The sequence below is a fragment of the Eumetopias jubatus genome, unplaced genomic scaffold, assembly GCF_037043125.1.
Source record: "Eumetopias jubatus isolate StellerSeaLion01/CBP00866 unplaced genomic scaffold, mEumJub1_p1.0 scaffold_11, whole genome shotgun sequence".
Lineage (NCBI taxonomy): Eukaryota > Metazoa > Chordata > Mammalia > Carnivora > Otariidae > Eumetopias > Eumetopias jubatus.
The window spans coordinates 81,428,918-81,450,250 of NW_028274817.1; the positions used below are offsets into that span (position 1 = coordinate 81,428,918).

Sequence of the window (21,333 nt, forward strand, 5' to 3'; positions counted from 1 at the left end):
CAGTTTATTAGCATTCAGCAAAAGAAATATATGTTGTAACAAATAGGCAATGCATCAAGATATCCAGTGAGAGCTAGGATTGGACAATTATGTGATGTCTCAGGGATAAGGAAGGGGAAGCTAGGGCACATCCAGGGACCATGCTCCCCATTTTACACTGGGAGAGAAAAAACTCTTACACCTGGGGTGGGTATGTACTGCAGTTACCGATTTCTTCCCTCTGTCCTCCAGCCATTTTATTCAATATGAGCTAAATATACATTCCTCATTTCTTCTCCACCCCGCCCCCATACACAGCAGGGAAAACAAGCACCAATACTAACAAGAATAATAATTAAAGCCCCGCCTCTCAGTAGGCCCAACCCTCATACATATACATGCCATGTGGATTTTCTTCTTTGGAGTGACTGTAGGATAGAAAAGTGGGAATCAGACCAGCAAGACATTACCCTGATAGTCATTGTTCCCCCTTAATACCATTCGTATGTGAACGGGAGCAGGACAAGGCAGGAGAAATGGCGGTAGGGGGAGAGATACCCCCAAAGCAGCAAGAGGGGTCAAGGAGTTCTCCAACATCTCTTCTGGGCAAATGTCAACTGAGTTCTTGGAAAGTCCCATGCAAGGGTTTCCCCAGTGAGATGGCCAATTCATGGTGGTTGAAGCATCACTGCTATCTGTCTCTTTAGCTTCTTAGGGAAAAGGGACATGATAGAAACTCCATGTCCTCCTCACTGGGTTGAGAACGCCCCCAAAATGCTCCTTTGGAGAAACTCAGCATGACAAATAGCACAACATGGGGACTCATTTCAAAATGAAAGCACAAAACATAAAAAGGGGGGGGGGAGAGGAGAGATGGGTACTTCCAGAAGGTCTACACATGGGGAAGGGGCAGGGCCCAAAAGAAAAAAATAAAGCCATAAACAACATGCTATCTACCAGGTTCTCCATGCCTGAGTCACCTGGCATTTGTCATAGTACCTGGGCATCTTTTGCTGTCCCTATCATGGAGGGAGGGGATGGATAGTAAGATACATTGGGATGAAGAGAGGGGAAAGAGTGAGGACCCTAGGCGGTTGAGATGCCAGCCCTCTGCACAAGCAGCAGCAATTTTTGTGTCATCTTTGTTTTGTTTAAAACTGTAAACAGCACCACTTAAAAATAAAATATATCAGAAAAGAACAATTGATAAACATTGTTTTCCATGAATATAAAATGCAAACAATACAAAAATAGATAATTGACTTTTGATATATATATATATATATATTAAAAACAACTTGGATGTAACATACACATGGGTAAACTTGAAGTCTCCCTGCTAAATCCCCCATGCCTCCCTCTAGCAACTGGGCCCAGGGGCCGAGGGTGGGTGGGGTGGTGGCACTGGCAAGGGTGGGAAAGTTGCTAGCAACAGGATGAGAGGAATACACCCTGGGTGTAGGAAGCTACTTCCCTGCTTGGTACAGCATTGAGGAGGAAGAGAGAACAGTGTTGACCAAAGCCTTTGGCCCAGGAGGCTTATGAACAGGTGCCCAAGCTGAGTGCCCCAAGGCAGGGCTTCCTTGAAGGTGCTAAAGCACTGAGAAACTGGTAGCCCTGAAAGAAGCCTGCTAGTTGGCCTTCTCTATCCATAGTCACTGGTTCCCCATGGACTGCTCTCATCCGAGAATTCTCAGGATCAGAGCTGTCTGGTACTGAATAAGCCTGCTGGGTAGCAAGATGATGGCAGACACCCCCTCTCAAGTCCTATCTTCCCTTGAAATCACACCCACAAGCATTATTCCAGGACCTTGCAATGCAGACATGGTGTTCGTCTGGTCACAGCCTAAGATATGTGGGCTTGACATCAATACCTTTAGTAGACCGGGGCATGTCTGGTGCCAGCTAAGCAAGCACTGGCTGTCTTTGGGGAGAGGCCTGGAGATTAGTTGGCTCTCCCAATGACAGCCTGTGCTGCCATCAACACGTCTCCAGCTAGATCTTCCTTCCTCTTCCAGGCTGCTGGTGGGATTCGGCCATCAACTGCTTGGATATAGAGACCCAAAGGAGCCTGGCTTCTGTAGCCATTCACCCTGAGACTGTCCCACTTCTGGTGGTGAGGATCCTGTCCTTGGGCTGGTAAGGACATTGAAAGAACTTGCAGGCAGCAATGATGTCCAAACCATGAGATGTTGCTCAGTTCTAGGCCTTACTCTGTATTTGACCTTCCAAAGCCCAGCAAAGTGTATTAGGATGATTGATGACTTCCCCTCAGGGGCAGCACCTCTCTTATTGTCTTCTTTTCACTGAGAGTTGATTATAATCTGCCCTTGGCCAAAGGCTGACCATCTACTTTTTCTCTTCTGATAGGCTGGAGGCTCAGCAGGCTCTGGAGGCTGGTGATGGCTCTACCACCTGCTGTGGCTGGCACAGTCCATATACAGATAGGAGCTTTAACTGCCCTGAAGGACAAGCAGAGACAGAGGAGGCAAGTAGTGGGGTTTCCCCTGTTGTAAAGGCATTTGGTGTTTACTTCCTGCCAAACAGCCAGGCCTATTTCAGCCCCACCCTCCCAGGGCAGCTTTGGTAAGAGGCCAGATGGTCAGAATTTGGGCACTTCTCTCCTGGAATGCTGTGCTTGGGGTGAGGAGGGCCTTCCTCATGCTTTTTCTTTCTCCAACTCCATGACTTAGGTATTTCACAATGCAGACAGAATGAGCCTGGAGAGTTGGTCTGGGTCCCCTGAACAGTGGTGTTAGTGTCACGCAAATTCATGTGGTACTTCCAGGGGTGAAGCTTTTATCAGACAGGTTTGCTCTTTGTGGGAAGGATCGCTGCCAACCCCAATCTGAGAAATGGTGATAAAAACCAGCACAGATACATTCTCTGGCCAAGAGGAAGTTTGCCATAAAGTTTGCCCCCTTGACTCAGGGAGCCAACAGCCTCTGTTCCCAAGAGCCCGGTTGACCTCTTCTCTTAACAGGCATGGAGATAAGTGGGTTAAGGGACAGGGGCAGGAAGGCAAGGTTTATAATTTGGGTCAACACACCCAGGCAAAAAATGTTCCATATTCTATTTCCAATCAAGAAATTAAAAGGAACCCTCTCTTATTGGTGATTCATAAGAGGTTGAGCCAGGTTAGATTAGCCTGTTGCAATGTCTTCCTGACAGCAACTGTTCTTCACCAGTATTTCCAAGATAGTTTAACATGAAAACTGTGGAGAAGTGAGTGTACCATTCACCCCATAAAAGGCTGCAACTGCCATGCAATCAGAATCCTGCAGCTTGGCAGAATGAGGGCAGGTCACAGACTGTCCTCTCAAGAAGGCTGATCCTTTGAGGATGCTAAGGACTTGGCTAATTAGAAGATGAAAGCTCTTTAGAGAACCAGAACAGCAGCCTAGAATGCCTTTGGTATCCTGTCTCTTGGGAGTGCTAGCCTGGTGTCTCTGGAGCCTCTTTACAGCATCCAAATGGAGGGGTGGGCAAGGATTAGGAAGTTTTTGCTTTTGGGGGAGAAACAATTTTCTCTTCTAAGAAGCTGGGTTACTTTGAGCTATGCAATGTATAAAATTCTCTCCTGCCAGCAGGGACAAATGGACCTCTCTCTCCTATCCTTCCCCTGCAACCCGCAAAAACCCTGACCCCCTTATAGCCAAGCCTAATTTAGGCTGCTTCTCTTCTTGTATCTCAATTAAAAGAATATGTTCCTTGTGATGAGATTATGAAAGTTTCCTTTAGAGTTAAAGAAAAATTCAAAAGTGTCTGTAACTCAGACGTCACAAGCTTAAGAGAGGAAGAAGGAAAAAACTCTTATCATTCCACAACTCAAGCCTTATGGCAGTATCTACAATACAACCCTATTTTGTCTTCTGTTTGCAACTGAATTTGATCACGCCATTAAGGGGACAGCATTTTTGTCTTTAACCCAAGCTATGGCAGACCAGGTTAAAGGGCCCCCATCTGGTTACAATGCCAAAGTCCACAGCAATAGGCAGTGAGACACATGCTACTTGATCCTAAGGACAGTTAGCTGGGGTAAATGGATTATAATCATCTGATGTAATGGTGACAGCTATGCCAAGACTGAAGGGAGTGGGGATGGGGAGGATCTGTACCAGTATTTCACATTGTCAACAGCAAACAAGCCCCCTGTCCTCAAGTGGGAAGCAGTGCAGACCTGGCTGTTCATCAGTGGTTCATTATTCACTGTGTGTAGGGGTGTGGCAGGGGTACTAAAGGTTCAGCTTGTGTCAAGGAGGCATGCTATATATATAATCACTAACTGGGCAACTGGAATAGGCACAAAAGTACAGCATCCCAAACCCTGCGTGGGTAACAAGAAAACCCAAAAGTAAAAACTGGAGCAACAGAGCAGCAGCAGCCTCCTGGGGCAGATGTACTCAAGCTGAATGTGACCACAGATTGGCAGAAGAGGGAAGTGGGAAAACAAAGGCAAAAACTCATAGGATCTTTCCTTGGCCAAAAGGATTTTCAAGTTAAATAGCAATCCCCATCCCCCCACCCCTCTGCCCAACCCCTCATCCCCATTCACATGCTCAGGCCCCATGCCCCTACTCCAGAATAGATGATGACTACTCAGCTAGCTTTCCATTCACAGCAGTGGAGGAGTAGCTGGTGGGGAGGGGGAGAGAGGCACCTTGCTCAGCCATCTCCTTTGACAGGTCAAGGCTGGAAGCCCTGTAGTGAATGGGTTGAGGCTGCTGGGGATCAGGCTGGACCCTGGGCAGCTGAGGGATGCCATGAGTGATGCCCACAGGCTTGGCCTGGGACAGAGGACTGGGGCTGAAGCTTCCAAAACTGGAGGAGCAACTGGGCTCATCAACAGGCAGCAGCATATCTTGAGGCCTGGCCCTCACACTCTGAGAAGCCTGTGGCTGCAGGTTATAACAAGGGACCATGGGAAGGGGTAGGTGTGAAGGCCGAGATAACTGAGGCCTGGATATCCCAGGTACCCTTGGCTCTGGACCTGGTACTGACAGCAACATTGACATGGCCACAGGAGGTATGCAACAGGCTGTCTGCCCATATGGAGACTGGCCAGAAGACCCATCCAACTGGCTGGGACTTATCCAGGCAGGGCCTGGGCCCACTGGAAGAGGACAGGGAGCCCAGGCAGGCCAGTCATAGGCCCCTGGTGGTTCAGTATAAAGGGACAAAGGACTGTCTCGGCCCCATTCTTCCTCCTCCTCTTCTTCTTCATTTGAATCTTCCTGCTGAGCCTGAAGCTCACCAGACACTGTGTATTCCTGGGCAAGGTGGGAATTGGAGAGCTCCAGTTCCAAGGTTTCCGCAGTGTCCAGGGAGCGACTCCTCCTGTTGAGGGCCATAGCAGCAGGTGGAGGCCGAGGGTGCATGCCAGGCAATCCCAAGTAGCGAGGGAGACTGCTCACACCCCAGGGCAGACCTTGGTAGAATCGGCTATGGTAGTTGTTGAATGTGTGTTTCTGGTAGTAGCCCAGCTCAAAAGCTTCCAAGGAGGCTGCAAGGTCTTCATCATTGTGGAACTCAGGATTCTCTTCACACTTGCCTTCCCCATCCCGTTCCACATCAGCGATATCAAAAGTCACCATAGGGGGCAGTTCAGGGAGGTTTTGAGTGAAGGATGAGTCAGAGTCAGAGCTGCAGGACATGCTGGAGAAGAGGTTCCCGCTGCTGGTGAACTCCACAAGGGCCTGTGAGAAACTCACAGTGGCATTCCCTTCCTTCTCAACCTCCTCTTCCTCTGGCTCCTCAGGGGGTGAATAAGTAGGGTAGGCCCTCCTGGGAGATCCTCCAAAGTTTGCTTCTTGCATGTCTGGCTCAAACATAGCATCACTTTGGAAGAGCTGCATCAGACAGGTACTTTGATCCTTCTTGGAGCAGATTCCCTCAAAACGCTTCTCTAGAGGACGGAAGTCCCTCCAGTCTGGCTCACTGCTTGCAGTGGCAGGGAAAGCTGAGGTGGTTCCCCGGTGGGAAGTCTGAGAGGCCCCTGATACCCCTGCTACCAGGCCCATCACTGATGGGCCTAAGGGCCTCATCTGATATTCCATGATGGGCTTCTCTTGCCAAGTCTGAACCTCTCGGACTTGAGCCTCTTGAGCATGGTCCTCTCGGGCCTGGGCTTCCCTGGCATAGGCCTCTCGGGCTTGGGCCTCTCTGACATGAATTTCTCGGGCATGAGTTTCTTGGGTATAGGTCTCCCTGCTGTGAGCTTCTCGGGCACGTGCCTCCTGCGCCTCTCGGGCCTCAAGCTGCTCTCGCCGAAGCTCCCAAAACAACAACTGTTTCTGGATGGTCACTAGCCGTTCTTCCTCTGTCTCCATTGCCCCAGGTGGCCGAGAGGAAGAAAAGGGGTCAAAGTTCAAGAAGGGATGAAATATCTCAGAGCTGTGACCATGGAGGTCATAAAGACAGTCATCTACAGGTGGGGAGGTCTCAAGACTATCATCTGGCTCATAGAACTCATACAGGGCATCTCCACTGTAGCTGTCTCGGGGCAGGCAATCCCTCCGGACAAGCCCCAAGGCCTCACCTGAATCATCCTCAAATCCAGGTGTTGTGGAATCATAATAACCCTCATCACTATTGGGGGCAGACTCTTGCTGGTCACTCTGAGGAGTCAAAAGGTCCCCAGGGTTTAAGCCAGGATAAGATTGAACTGAGTCAAGAAGCATATAGCCATGGTGGCCTGGAGATGTGATGGGATGGTAGCCCAAATTCAGATTGGACCTTGGGTACATCTGGGCACTTGCCCACAGATATTCTAAGTCATATTCTTCTTCCTCCTTGACATCCTCTTCTTCCTCCTCTAATTCCACCTCCTCCTCCTCCTCTTCCTCATCATCATCATCTGGCAAGGCCATCTCCTCCCCACCTCCTTGGTAGGTCACCAGGCAGGAACTTCGTTTGGTCCCATCTCGATTGGCCCTCTGGCCTCCAGAGGCCATGCTGTCTGTCATACTGTCCATGTCTTGCTCTGCTATAATGTCACCACAACCTGTCAGTGAGTCAAAACTTTTCAGGGATGTGACATCCCCAAACAAGAGGCTTAGCTGGTCCCCAACAGGGCCATTTGGTGGATTTACCTCTTCTGCCACCACCTTCTCCCCTGTTTCTGGACTGTGGGGCTCCTCTGGGCCACTGGCTTCAGAGGCAGGCTTGGGCTGCAGAAGTACTGAGGCATAGGCCTCCTTGGGTTTTTCTGGATCTTTACAGGCTGTCTTCTCAGTGACTACTGGAGAAGGCTCTGGTACTAAAGAAACTTTTGGCCCAGGAGCATCTTGGGGTTTGGCATTTTCTTTTCTGGAGGCTTGGAGGATATCCTCATTATGGGGCAGAATGGCTGAGTTCACATATTCATGAGGCCTGGCTCTGGTCCCTTCAGGCCCCTTGGGCCCTAGCTCACTTTGTTCAGCCCCAGAGACCTTGCTTTTCCGGTGACGGCGGATACTGCTGAAAAAACCTTTCAGGCCTTTCTTTGGCTTGGGCACAGAGGGAGCCTTCTCAGCCCCAGCTTTCTCTGTGGCTCTAGCCACAGATGTCTTGCATCTGGAGCTGCTCTCCAAAACCCCATGGGCACTCTGGGAACTGGGAAGTTGGCAGGGTGATTCAGGCAAGAGTAAGGCAAAGCTGGTTCCTTCACTGACAATGTCTTCAGGGCCACAGGCTGCTTCAGTCAGGCCATCGTGGGTCTTGCTCTTGCTAAGACCCTTCTTGGAGATGCTTTTCCCAGAACTTTTGCTTCGGCCCCCTCCAAAGAAACTAGGCAAGGTACAGATGCCCTTCTTGCCACCAAAAAGTTTCATGGCAGTTTTCCTCAGCCTACCTGGGCCAGATGAGGGTGGCTCCAACACTAGCCCTTCTGTTATCTCAGCTGCCTTGTTCTTGGCTCCTTTCTCTGCCCCTTGGTCCTGGGTGTCCATAGAGGCTACTGCTCCCTTGGTCTGAGAAGCTTCATCCTTTCCACTCTCCATGGTGATGGGGACAACTCAGGTATGTTCAGCTGAAAAAGCAGCCTTCTGGCTTCCAAGCACTGTTATAACATCATCAGTCAGGAAGCATCCCAGTTGGGTCTAGAGGAGATGAGAGAAACAAAGATAGAGTATACTGGTAAGCAAGAAGCCAGGCTGGGTTTGTTTTCACAGGTGTCTGTTAGTTCAGGCTTGAGTGGAACCAGAAAGAAAGTAAAAGAAAATGTAGGGAAAACCTTAATGCATTCCATATGGTTGGCTTGCTGGGCCAGTCTCCTCTGGGCCCCAAGGCAACAAAACCCTACATTGAACAATTAGACAGCCATCACCCCAGCCCCTCATTGGGTTCACTCCCTTCAGTAGCATACCCTAGGCCAGAACACTGGGCAGGGGAAACTGCAGATGTGGGAAATGCTCAGTTGTGCTACTGACTACAGGAGGAATTATCAAAGGGGGTAAGATAGGGGGAGGCAGGAAAGGCAGCAGGGAGGTAAGCTCCGATGACACAGAATTTTTGTTTTTTTTAAATTTTATTTATTTGAGAGAGAGAGAGAATGAGAGATAGAGAGCACGAGAGGGAAGAGGGTCAGAGGGAGAAGCAGACTCCCTGCTGAGCAGGGAGCTCGATGTGGGACTCGATCCCGGGACTCCAGGATCATGACCTGAGCCGAAGGCAGTCGCTTAACCAACTGAGCCACCCAGGCGCCCCGACACAGAATTTTTGAAAATCATCTGGTAAAACAGCCCATTGAGTCCTCACTGGGCTCTGCAAGATCCAGGCCTCAATTTCACCTTAGTCTGGGTTCTCACTGACATTTTTCCTGGGGCTAGAAAGAAAAGTAGACCCGAAGTTTCATCTCTTCCCCACAGGCTACCTAGATTGCCTACCTGCACATGCTCAGAAGTTCAGAATAGGAGCTTCACAGATCCACCTTGCAGAGCTGCAATCCAGGATCTGCTAAAAGCGCATGGTGGCCTTGGGGCAAGGCACTCTCTAGACTTCGGTATCCTTGGTCCAAGAAGCCTAGCAATACTTCCCCCTCTAGTGGTTATGTGAGGGGTAGGTCTAGGTCAGACTCTATTGACTGTTTTACTGGGAAAATTTTTTAATGTGGCTCTTGGCAACTGGAACCCCCCATGTTCCACTTTAGAACTGTGAGGCAAACTATTTCTTCTCATTATTTTGGCCATCTTTTAGCTCCCTATCTAGAAAGGGAGCTCCCTGAAGGCATAACTCCACATGATTCATGTTCCTGGCCTAGAAGTTAGGCTCTCAACAGCTATTAAATTAATAAACCTGGTACAAAGCACACCGTTCTGGTTTAGGCTTCCAATCCTCCAAACATCCAAATGCTACAGAGATAGAATAAAAATGACTATCCATCACCCATCCCAACACATGTCCTCCACCCCAAGTCTGATATATTCATTCTAGTGACTACAGTTGGTTGACAGATGGATCAGTGACCAGCCTGCTAAAACCCGATGACCTATCCCTGGAAAGTTCCTCACCACCGTGGCCCCTCTCTGTAGGGTAGCCACCAGCAGCCAGGGAGCTAGGGTAAAGAAAGGAGGAAAAACAACTGCTGGGAGCCAGAAAGAGACAGACAAACCCTGCTGGTGTCCCTGGAGTAGTTTGCCAACACATCAACCCTATAATTGGTGGCAACAGTAATAAGACACATATTCACTCGCAGTGGAAGATTATGGACCAGTACTGGGGGTGGAGAGAGACTGGCAGCTAACTAGCCCCTGACCTAATTGGAGGAACCCTCCTGGAGCCCCTGATCCTGTTCTGCAAACATTAATTTTGTGCCTTGTGCCTTGTGCCTTGCTTGGCTTGACACTTGAATCATCAGTGTGACCAGGCTTCCATCAGGAGCACTCTGCATAACTGAATATTAAACTTGGAGCAAGATAATGGCTGGTTATCCAGAAAATAAAAGAGAAAAGATATCATCTGATCCCTTCTCTGCAGAGATATGTAATGTCATTTGCTCAGGCTAGGTTTTTCTTTTTTTTCTGGATGACATATTTTTACATGATATTGTTTCAGCTCAGCTCCCCCTCCCTGACAAGAGTTATCCCTACAGTAAACAGTGCCACCACCACCCTGAAATACACAATCATGCACACACACATAACCACTCAGAGTTCCCTCCTCAGGAATCAGATGGGAATAGGGGCTCTATCATCTATCTGAATTCCCCACTTTTCAAAACAGAGATGTTTTTATTTCAACCCTGAAAATATTGACAGTGTTGTCATTTATGGTGCTAGACATGGGAGAGATGGGATAGCAGTAGTGGAGTTGTTTATGAAATTGTATTCCCCCCTGTGGAATTTATGAAACAAACCTCTCCTGAACATTTGGTAAGTGATGGACATTAAACTCAGTTCTACAAGGTAGGCCAAGAAGCGGGAACCCCAGCTAGTGCTTTTGAGGAAGTTCCTAGGCTAATAGGGAGAGGGTCTTATATATAGGATACAACATAATACAAGTCTTAAAGAGGAGCTCCCATCTTAAGATGCATGGTGGAGTATCAGTCTTCATACCTTGTTATCATATCCCAGGATAAATCTGAAAAGCAGAAAGACACCCCCTAGGTTCAGAAAAGCTGCCTTGAGGAGAAGGCATTCAATCTGGGCCTTGTCAGACAGGAGTTAGTAGAAATGGCAATGATTTAGGTGAAGGGATGAGTGAGACTAGTAAGTATGGCTGGGCATCAGGAAGACCAAGGGCCAAGTGAAAAACCTCATGAGCCTAAACATCCTTGTGGATAGAAGGCTGAATTCCCCTGCTGGGTTTGGGGATGGAGTTCCTATGAACAGAGGGATTAGGCAAATTGAATCTTAAAGAGGGTCGTTTTCGAGAACCTTGATACCCTGGCTGGAAGGCAGTTCCTATGGGCCTTCTCTTTCCCTTGCTCCTGTGCGCCACTGGGGTAAAAGCCAGCCCACTACTTTCTACATTGTCCCCCTCCCTGCCACAGGAATCTGCAGTGTGTTGTGGAAGGAGCCATGAGCTGCAGGGCTGGGTTCCAGGCCATGCTAGGGGACCCTGAACAAGCCAAGGCACCCTTCTTAGGCTTGAGCACTTATGAAATGGAGATCACTAGAGTGGTGTGAGAATTAGATCAGATAATGGACACCATACACACTTTGTAAAATGTAAAGTGCAGTGCAAATGAGAAAGATTAACATTACTGTTATTCTTACCACCTTCCAAGTCAGATCCCAGTTTCTTAGGAAGTAGCGAACATGTGTAAAAGGCCACTTATTTGGGAAAGGTATTCACTGTGGGGAGCCCAAGGGACTAGCTGCCTTGGCCATACTGAGGAAGAGCCAGGTGTGAGGGAATTTTAAAAGCAAGAGTGTGAATTTATACAAAGTCCTCTGCTTAAGGGCAGTTTTAAAAGCGTGTGTGTGGTGAGAGTGGGTGAACTAGGCAGGGGTGTCTCTGGGACTGGGATTCTCTTCCCACAACTTCAGGCCCTCCTCCTAACTAGGACCAGGGTCATCTTTGCTGGCAAGGACCAGCCTTGAAACTGTGCTGTCTCCCATTTCCCTACCTTGTCCTTCCCAGGGCCATGTACCTCCCCACAGCCATACATAATGTCTATTATGTCTCCCCAAGACAGTAGAACAGGAGGTGGCAGGGTCACCCATAGCTGGTATCCCTCTAGCCCAGCCCTACCTAGCTACCTCTGGCCCAGATGCCTTCTTCACGCTCCTTGCTACCCTACTTGGTCCCAGTGCTATCCTTCCCCAATGGGCTATGTGCCTTTATTTGGGAACACAGAATTGACTGGCCGAGAGAGTGAAGTGGGGCATAAGGCAAAGGGGACTGCAAGGGACAGACTCTGCAACCTTTTCAGGTTGGAGCTGAGTCCCCTCATGGTTTCTGCCAAGAAAGTGGTCCTGCCAAATGCAAGGCCCCTCAACGCTTGGGTTTCTCAACCTTTGTGGCTAAGTTTCTGGTGGACTGGTGCGTAAGGGAACACTCTAAAGCTACTCTGTGGTCTCTAGCAGGGGCAGTTTGTTGCAGCTGCTGCTATCATGGCAGGGAGTGGGATGTGGCCATCTCTGCTCCCAGGACCAGCCTCAGGCCATGCTGGGACCAGTGAAAGGCTGGCTACTAGGACAGAGCTTTTGTTTTCCTCCCTTCCTCTCAAAACACAAGCAGGAGAGGAGCCACAAACTTGCCCCAGGAACCCTTCTTAGTGAGGAGGAAACATCTGCAGCCTGAGCCTTACATATTTTACTCCCAGCTCAGCTTCCTGGGGCCAGTTCAGCCAAGTTAGAGTTCAGGGAAGAAGTGTATGGATTTATGCAGTAGCTCCAGAGGCATCACCTCAACCAGGCATAGTTCCCTAGATCTCCACCAAGCAGTCTTCCTGGGGACAAGCCTACTCTGGGCCCATCTTGCCCTTGTGTATGGGGGCATGGTAACTAAGGAAGCACTGGTGAGGATAGGAAGCCCTCTCCCCAACAAGAGGCAGTCAGTTCTGCACTATAATCAGTTCTGCCTACCTGGGGGAAATCTAGCAAGTTCTTTCAGTTTCCTTAACTGGAAAATGAGGGTATTGAGAGTGCCTACCTCTTAAAAATATTGTAAGGAACAAAACCAATGTATATATGTATACCAAATAAAATTCAGTATATAGCAGAGGCTCAAAAACATAGCAACTAATTTTTAAAAATATTTTCTTCAAACTATAGTTGGACAATTTCCAGCAACAAAACTCCTTGGTTTGTGTAAGTCACCAAAACTCCTTGGGCCTCAGTTGCCCCAAATGGTAAATGATGGTGACTACGTTGGTATCTTACAGGAGGCTTTAGCTGCTCTTTTAGCCACCTTTCATATTCAGGGACCTAAAATGTTGCCTCCAGTCAGCTAGTGGCTAGCAGCTCTGGATTAACCAGGTAATTTCAACTAGCCATGTTCTGTAGCCTAGGCCAGAAAGGTCAACAATTCAAATTCACCTAAACGTACCAACATCAAAGGAAATGCAAATCAACAGACGCCCTTCACCCAATGGGGCACTTACCAGTTTACAAAGCACTCCCTACTCCCTCACCTCCCATTTGCCATTCCCAGCAATCCATTAATCAGTCCTGGTGGGAGATGCTAACTCCTTGTCACCTTGTCACAGAAAAGGAAACTATCTAGACTTGGGAAAAGGCTTTACCTCAGTTCACACAGTTGGATGGTGACAGAGCTACACCAGCCCCCAGGCCGCTGGAGTCCCCATTCCAATGCCATTTTGCTGTACAGGGCTAGCTCCCAGTTGTAGGAGGAAGACTGATAGCAAGGACTGTACAGGTTCCCCTCACACCTGAAAGCCACCATCTCCCCCTCCCCTTGCACCCATGTCCCAGCCCAGCTGAGCTTTCTCTGAAGTACTTCCAGTCCTCACTTGGCTACCACTGTTTTGGTCCTACCTAGCACATTCCAGAAAGCATGCAGACTTCAGAATACAAGGGTTGCCAACCCAGAATGTGGCTGCTCTCCTCATCAGCAACTCCACCACCACCACTCCCAGATTGTGGAACACACTCCTTTACTCTCCTTTTCCTTGGGAGATAATTTTGAGAGGCCAAAAAAGACTCAAACAGAAACTTGCCACTGGGGACAAAGACGCAGAATTTGAGCTATTATTTAAAGGAAATGACCTATGGGGCACCTGGGTGGCTCAGTTGGTTAAGTGTCTGCCTTTGGCTCAGGTCATGATCCCAGTGTCCTGGGATCAAGTCCTGCATTGGGCTCCTTGCTCAGCAGGGAGCCTGCTTCTCCTTCTTCCTGCCACTCTCCCTGCTTGTGCTCTCTCTCTCTCTCTGATAAATAAATAAATAAATAAATAAATAAATAAATAAATAAATAAAATCTTTAAAAAAATAATAAAAGAAATGACCTATGAGATTATCTGGAACTGGAATCACCCATTTCTAAAGCCCACAGCCAAAGTCCACTCTCAAAACCATTTGTTCAGGGCCTGAAGGAAGGGCCGCCTGGCTTGGCATCCTTTTGTGAAGCTATACAGACTGCTGGCAGAGCTTTACCCATGCTACTCCTACAACCACATCTCCCCTAACTTGCAGCCTTACCATTAAGGAGCACCTCCTCTCAAGGGGGTATCCCATAACTTCTAGATGCAACACAGACCCCAAAATGGGCCTTCTTGCCTTGCCTCCCATTTGCCCACCACCAGCCCCTCAAATGAGTTAACATACTCAGCCTAGGATAATTCATTCTGGCAGGCCTCGGTCTTTCTGTTCATCTCTCTCAAATGGACCGTCCTTCATGTTATAGTCACTACATACAGCACAGAGCAGGAGCTCAAACAACATTGGTTCAACTGAAATCTAATTCAGCTGGAGTTTGTCAGCCCAGAACTAAAATGCCAGCTTCATCCCTTACAAGTGGGGGGTTTGAGAAATCAGCCTAACCTCCCTGAGACTCAAAACACCTTATCTAGAAAACGAAAAAAATGCTATCATGCAGGATCACTGTAAGAATTAGAGATGATAAATGGAAAGGGTAAATTGCTCTCTAGTTACTGAGCAGATGTTCAATAAAAGAGCCTTGTGATGGGGCCTCTTGCAGCCACCTTCTCTACTCTAGCTCCTCAGCTGCCAGCCCATGTCCTCTGAAGATGACACAAGCCTCTTAGCTGAGCTCCCTCTGGTCCTTCCCTCCTATAACACTGAAATCCCACTCCTTCCCTCTCCTCCATACTCTTGCCAGATTCATTTTTACAACCCTGATTTCAGTGCATCACTCCTCTACTTACGAAATTATTCCACACCGCCTACAAGGTCAGGGTCAAACCCCTTTCCCTGACCTTCAAGATTCACTCTCCCTGCATGCCCCTTGCAGGTTTCCTAGCCTCACTTCTCTACCCTTTAGCCCCAAACACATAGGGACTTCTCCAGTCTAGGAGGTATGGTCACCCAGACATCACTTCTTCCTAGAAATTGGCTTTCCTGGTAAGCCTTTTTGATGCCCCACTTTCTCCTGAGGCTGCTGAAGTTCCCTGCCCAGCTTGCCTGGAATGATGGGGGCTCTGGGAGCCAAGCCATCTATTTGCTACACACCTCTTAGGCTCCCAAACTTCCTTAGAGAAGAATATATCTGAGGTGGGTGCCATGCGTGCCTAGTAAGGCTTCTACTATGTCAATACTAACCCAGCAAGGGTGACATCAAAGACAGGCACCCTCCCCCACCCAGTTCAGATGAAGAATAAGAGGAGCTAACTCCAGGGAAACAGATGTGACAAAGCAGCTAAGGAAAGCCTGAAGAGGAACAGCTGGACCAAATGAACAATGGAGACCCTGAACTTTACCCTGTACCCACTTCCCTATATATACCATACCCTATGTGAGAGGCCAGGTAAGGAAACTGAAGCTTGGGAGGGGATCAGAATCAGTGTACCAGCGTACTTAGAGGAAGAAACCTTGAACTGAGGGGCAAGAACTTTATGCTCCTATGTAACCTTGAGCAAATCCCTTCCCTGTTCAGGGCCTCAGTTTCCCTATCTAGAAATGGGAGATTGAACTAGGGGGTCTGCTTGCCCCAGTCTGTGTGAGAAGCTGGGAGAAGGGTAGTCCTGTGCCCAGTTTTCTAGTGGCTGCAGAAAGAGGAGGCATGTGGGGCTCCTGGGTGGCTCAGTTGTTAAGCGTCTGCCTTCGCCTCAGGTCATGATCCCAGGGTCCTGGGATCGAGCCCCACATCTGGCTCCCTGCTCAGCGGGCAGCCTGCTTCTCCCTCTCCCACTCCCCCTACTTGTGTTCCCTCTCTCGCTGTCTCCCTCTCTGTCAAAAAAAAAAAAAAATCTAAAAAAAAGAAAAAGGAGGCATGTAATTTTGGGGGTCCTAGGCTTCAGTGGGAGGCCTGCATGCCTAAATGGTTGGGCTCAGTCCACCACCGCACTATAGCCCAGCCTCATTTCTCATGCCTCCCTCCACAGAATCCTGCCCAACACTTTACTTTTTCAAAATACACTAGGCCTGGCCTGCAAATATTTCCTATATGTCCAGAGGGGAGGGGGACCAGAACTGGTCTGGTCCAGCCCTCTCTCCCCTGAGTAGCCCCCAGCAGGGAGGGCTGAGTGCTGGGTTGGGTTAGTATCTGTTTGGAAGCACAGCAGGGGAAAAAAAAAGAAAACAACAACTGGAGGAGATGAAAGCACTGAAGGCTCTGCAACAAGAACTGCAGATCAAAAGGTCCCAATGCCCCTGCAGCACCAGTATGCCTGCCTCTGCTGCCACCAAGCCCCCTCCTATTATTTTCATTGTCCATAACTATCCCCTAATCCCAAAAGGGGAGGTGTAGAGAAGCAATGCACCCTCACTCAGCAGGCACCTGCACCTCCTCAGTGGTTTTGGTTTCCCTAACTTTCTTCCTGGAGATATACTTACACATGCACAGGTTTGAAAAATAAGACCAAGGAGAGGAGATGAAAAGCTCTGTGATTATTTAATTCAGAGAAAAGAAGTTGGGAGTGGGGAGAGACGATTTAATGCCCATGAAATCTCCAGTGGTTTGTTAAGCAGGAGCAATGACAGCCAGCTGCCTTCAACCTCACCCCCCAACACTTACACACACACACACACACACACACACACACACACACACACACACACACACACACACACACACACACACACACACACACACACACACACGTTTATGTATAGCATGAGAGGCTCAGATTAGCCCTGAGAAAGAATTTCCTGGCAGTGTGAGATGTGTGACCAAGGAATGAGTGACACAGGGAGGAAATGCCTCATCTGGAGGCTTTACCTTTATCACCTAGTTTATCAGCCTGGATTGATTCAAGTTGGGATAATTGATTCAAGTGATGGAATAACACTGGGGATGCCCTCTTCTAGCCTCAAGTAGCTTATCTGTAAGTGAGGGGGCTGGAAGCCCCTTTTCCCTCTTTGGTTCTACAAGCAAGTCAGTGACCTGCCAGGCTTGCTGCTATTTATTTCCTTATTCCCCTGGACCAGGGGAGCAAGGCTGCCCCCATGCCTCATACACACACTTTCAGAGAGTGTAAATGTTCTTGAGGAATTTTTAACACTTCTATCATACTAAGAGAGAATCATTGGACTTCCAACTTCTTCCAGCTACCTCCCCTCCTTCTGAAACTTTTACCCCCAACAGGCTGCAGACCAAGGCCAAGAAGCAAAATAGACCTGAAAGGGGAGGTAGAGTTCTCCAGATGGGGCCCCCAAGCTAAACCCAGCACCTTCTCACTCTTGAGGAATGGAAGAGGTAAGGAAGGTTAGAGGTTGGTTAATAAGATTTGTATTGAACAGAGGCCACTGGAGACAGTGGGATACAGTGTAAGAGCCCTTGCACATCCCTAAATGCTGTGTGATCTTAAGGAAATCCTTGTTGCTTTCCAGGACTCAGTTTATCCATCTTGTAAGCACAGAAGTCCAAACTGGTGCTCCCTGAAGGCCTGTCCAGTTGGAAGGATGAGGATCAGCAGAGGCCTGGGGGATGCTTAGCCTCCACCACATTGGTATGTAGACTCTAGGCACCCTCCTTCAACTTCACCCCCGGCAAGGCTTAAAGGAAGCCAACATGGTACAACTTCCCTCCAGAAATAGCTGTCCCTTAGTTTTATGTCCAGATCCAAAGGTGACTTCTTACAGTTCCAACTTATAGCATGCTTCCAATCTCTAAGACCCCTTTCTAAAATCCCATATTATTATGGCATATTTGCACCCACACATAGAAGTATCAAAACTTCCCAATTTTCCATTCTTCAATGGCCCCTTCTCCCATTCTCCCAAGATCAAACCCCCATTCCATAGCTTAGCATTTGGGAATGCCCACCACTGGGCACTAACTCCTCTCTACCTTAAATCCAAAAATCTCAACCAGAAAAGACTAATAAGCCATATTTCTCAGCCTGGCTGCTAACAACCCCTTCCCATTCCTAATTTTGCTTATACCACTACTTTGCCTAGCCAAACCCCTCTACTTTCTGGAAGCTTCCAGGGTGATCATCCTGCAAATACAGATTTCTTCTGTCTCCACAGTAGTTTGTCTCTAGGCTCATGAATTAGCAACCAAAGATATGTGTAGTCTGGGGTCTGGGCAGTACAGATCTTGAGCTTGTTGCTGAAGGGAGACATCATGATTAATTTTTTTTCTTGTCGTTGCAACCCATCGCCTTTCTCCATTCTCATTAGGCATACTCAATAAATATCTGAGCCTTGAGTATCATTTCTCTAATCACTTTCATATGGATCAGGACAAGTGCAACTTGGAGAGGTAAAGGTCTTCTTGAAAGCTCCACAAAGACAGCAAGTCTTTCTAGACCATTCATGAACTGCTATACATTGCTAGGCTTTGAGGGGGTTGTAGCTGAGTTCAAGATTTCATTTACCCCTCTGAGGGGTTTTGAGAGAACCCAAACATCCATGGTATCAGGGAGACAAAGTAGAGGCAGGGAAACTTAATAATAGTTTGACTCCTATTATAATTTAAGCCCCCAAATGGCCAAGGGATGCAGGCAAGCTTGTAGGAGTTCTGAGCAAGGAGAGGTCATTGTAGGTTGCAAGACACAGGCAGAAAAGACACCCAGGAGAAGATGGGCCCAGAGCTGGGGCCTGAGAGGGAAAAGAATTTGCACAGTGCAGTGTGAGTGGATTTGGGTGTGAGAAGGGGAGTTATATAGGGAAGATATATTAGGAGGCTGTTGGTCTGAGGCAGGGCAGAGAGCAGGTCCAGTCCTGAGCTGGAGATACCCAGCTGCAAATAGAGGGTTGGTTTCCTTTGGTGCCTGGTCAAAGTGGCAAGAAGTGACTATAGTGTATTATCTGCAGTCCTGGCTGGTGTCACAAAGGTCCCCAGCTAGCCTTCCCCCAAGTGAGGGATTTACTCCTCTCAAATACCCAGGTTTTGAAGCCCACAGGGTTCTCCACCCTCAGAGGCTGGTCAAAGGTCCAAGAAGAGCCTGCCAGGCCCCTTTGTCACTCCCTCTCTCCTGTTCTTTGGAAAGGCCTAGAGTTTATTGCCAGAGGCAAACCATGGTGCAGTGACTGAGCGGTGGGTGGGGCCGAATGAGGGAAGCTGCACTGGGGGTAGAGGGCTCCGCTAAAATGCCCTCTGGTAGGGCAGGGAATCCAATAACACAGTGCCTTCCACCTAGCCCACATCCATGCCTATGCAGCAGGCCGGCAGAGCCACAGAGGGAAATGTTTGTCTGTAGGAGGAGGCTCCCCTTGACCCTGTGGGCCATGACAAGATGAGTCTGACCAAACCGAGGCCAGCTCTGCAGGGCCGGTCCAGCTGCTACCTGGGCACCTGGACTGGGGAGCACATGGAGGGCACAGCCCCTCTTCACCAGGGAACCTGGGCAAAGTCCTGCAGTCAGGTGGTCACCAGTGTCAAAGGTGTCTGCAGTAGACAATGACAGCAGCTCAGCAGGCTGTGTATTTTAAGTAACTGCGAAGTTGGAGGGTTTGGCTGTCTCTCTAGCTCTCTCACAGACCCAAAGGGTGAGTTCCCTACTACAATAATTGCTCCCTTGGCCTCTGGCACAGAAATCCCCCCCACCAACATGAGGCTTATCGCTATTTTTAAACAGGAGGCAGGAAAGAAAAAAGCGGCCAGTGCTCTCCGAGTGGAGGAGGTGAGGCGAGTGGGGACAAAGCGGCTTTGCAGATCTAACCCAAGGACTAGCTTGAGCTGCAGCTCTAACCTAAGGTCCAGCAAGAACTCCGTTGCCAGCCCGCCTGCCCGCGGGGTCCGGCGCCAGATGTGCCTGGAGGCCCAGGAGTAGGGGGTGCGGCTGGTTGGGGCCCGCAAGGCCGAGGTTCCTAAGTGGGCAGCACACAGGCCCAACTCAGCTCCCTGGGAGAGGAGGCAGACAGTGTGGACAGCCCAATCCACGCCAAAGCCAGTATCCATTGGACCCAGGCCAGCGCGCTGCCTCCATCCGCAGAGGGGAGAAGGAGGCAGGGGATGCGCAGGGGAGGGAAGGGGAGGCAGCTGGGCCGCTGGGGTGAGCAATACCCACGTAACACAGCTGTTCCAGCTAATAATGTGCTACAACAAAGCTGCGGAGCTCCAGGCCTACAAATGCACCGCTGGGGGTGCTGGCTGGCAGCTCCCCTCCGGGATCCGTGCGGTAGCACGTGCGGGGCCTCATCCCCGCCTCTCCCGAGAGCCCGGAGGCATGGCCCAGGCTAGCCTGCTTGCCTGCCCGCCCTCTATAACCCCCTCTAGCCGCGGTCGCCGGCGCCCAGAGGACTCTGCTTTGCCCCTCACCAGCCAGTCCTCAAAGCGGGTTCCCAGGGGGAACGGAGAGCGGCCCGGACGCCCACTGGCCCAGCCCTTGGATTCCCTCTTCAGGCGGCCAGAGCGGAGCACGCGGGACTGCACCGGACGGCGGGCAGGCGGAGGCTCCCGGCTGCGCGCAACGCTTACCCGGCCGGGTCGGGTTTCCAGCCCGGTTATTGTCTGCTGCGCCGCCCGGGCCGGGGCTCGAGCCTAAGGCTGCTGTGGCTGAGATCGCCGCCACTGCTGCTCCCGCCGCCGCCGCCGCCTCCACCGCTCTAGTCACCTCCTGCACTGGGTCCCCTTCCCCAGGCTTGGGGCAGCTTCCCCATACCCCCTCCCCACGGACTCCACAGCCACAGGGTGGGGCGTCCGCGCCCTGATTGGCAGGCGTGTGGCCCAATCACTACGGTGGGAAGGCGTGTCCCGCCCCGCCCACTGTTTTCCTTGGTGCATTGCCCTTTAAATGCAAATAAGCGCGGGCGTGGTGTTTGCAGGAGGCGGAGAGCGTGAAGAACCCCTCGCTGGGACTCCCCATTCCCGCCCCCACACTGGGCGGATCGTGGCTGGGAGACCCAGTGAGCTCGCTGGGCCGGTCCCGCCCGGCTGGGGCTCGCTGGAGCCCTGGAGTTCGGTTTCGGTTTTGCATACACTCCCATTTCCGTGGACGCCGTGCAATCGTGTTGAGGCGCCCAGGCCGCCACCCGGCAGTTTATTCCAGAGCGAGAGGAGGGCGAGAAGAGGCGGGGCGGAGAGGCTGGGGAACCTGGGGGACTGCAAAGCCCCTTGGCGCCTCGCCGGGCCCAACCTTAGGTGGAGAGATAGGGCCCCGCGACGCGCGCCCCCAGGCCTTGCAGAGGGGGGACTCACCTGCCAGGAAAGCCAACTGCAGCGTCCATGCCCCAGCTTTGGCCTCTCAGGCACACCAGGGCCCTTAGGGACCATCGAGGTCTGTTTGCACCCGTTACCCAAGGTTCTGGTGTTGCTCAGAGAAGGGAAGGCACTTCCCTGAGGTCACCTAACCTGCCAGCGACAGGGGCAGATTTGGAATTTAGAACCCCAGGCTCCTGTCCT

At 50.1% G+C, this 21,333-nt stretch overlaps 1 protein-coding gene across 1 annotated transcript; it reads right to left on the reverse strand.

Annotated features, from left to right (window-relative positions):
• Positions 1-4,537: 4,537 nt before the first annotated feature.
• AMER1 (APC membrane recruitment protein 1) lies at positions 4,538-20,562 on the reverse strand. The gene is made up of 2 exons (XM_028126566.1): positions 20,410-20,562; positions 4,538-8,057 (listed from the first exon to the last, which is right to left on the reverse strand). Exon 2 carries the CDS (start codon positions 7,956-7,958, stop codon positions 4,575-4,577), a length of 3,384 nt encoding a protein of 1,127 aa, XP_027982367.1. The 5' UTR covers positions 7,959-8,057; positions 20,410-20,562; the 3' UTR covers positions 4,538-4,574.
• Between the last annotated feature and the right edge of the window lie 771 nt (positions 20,563-21,333).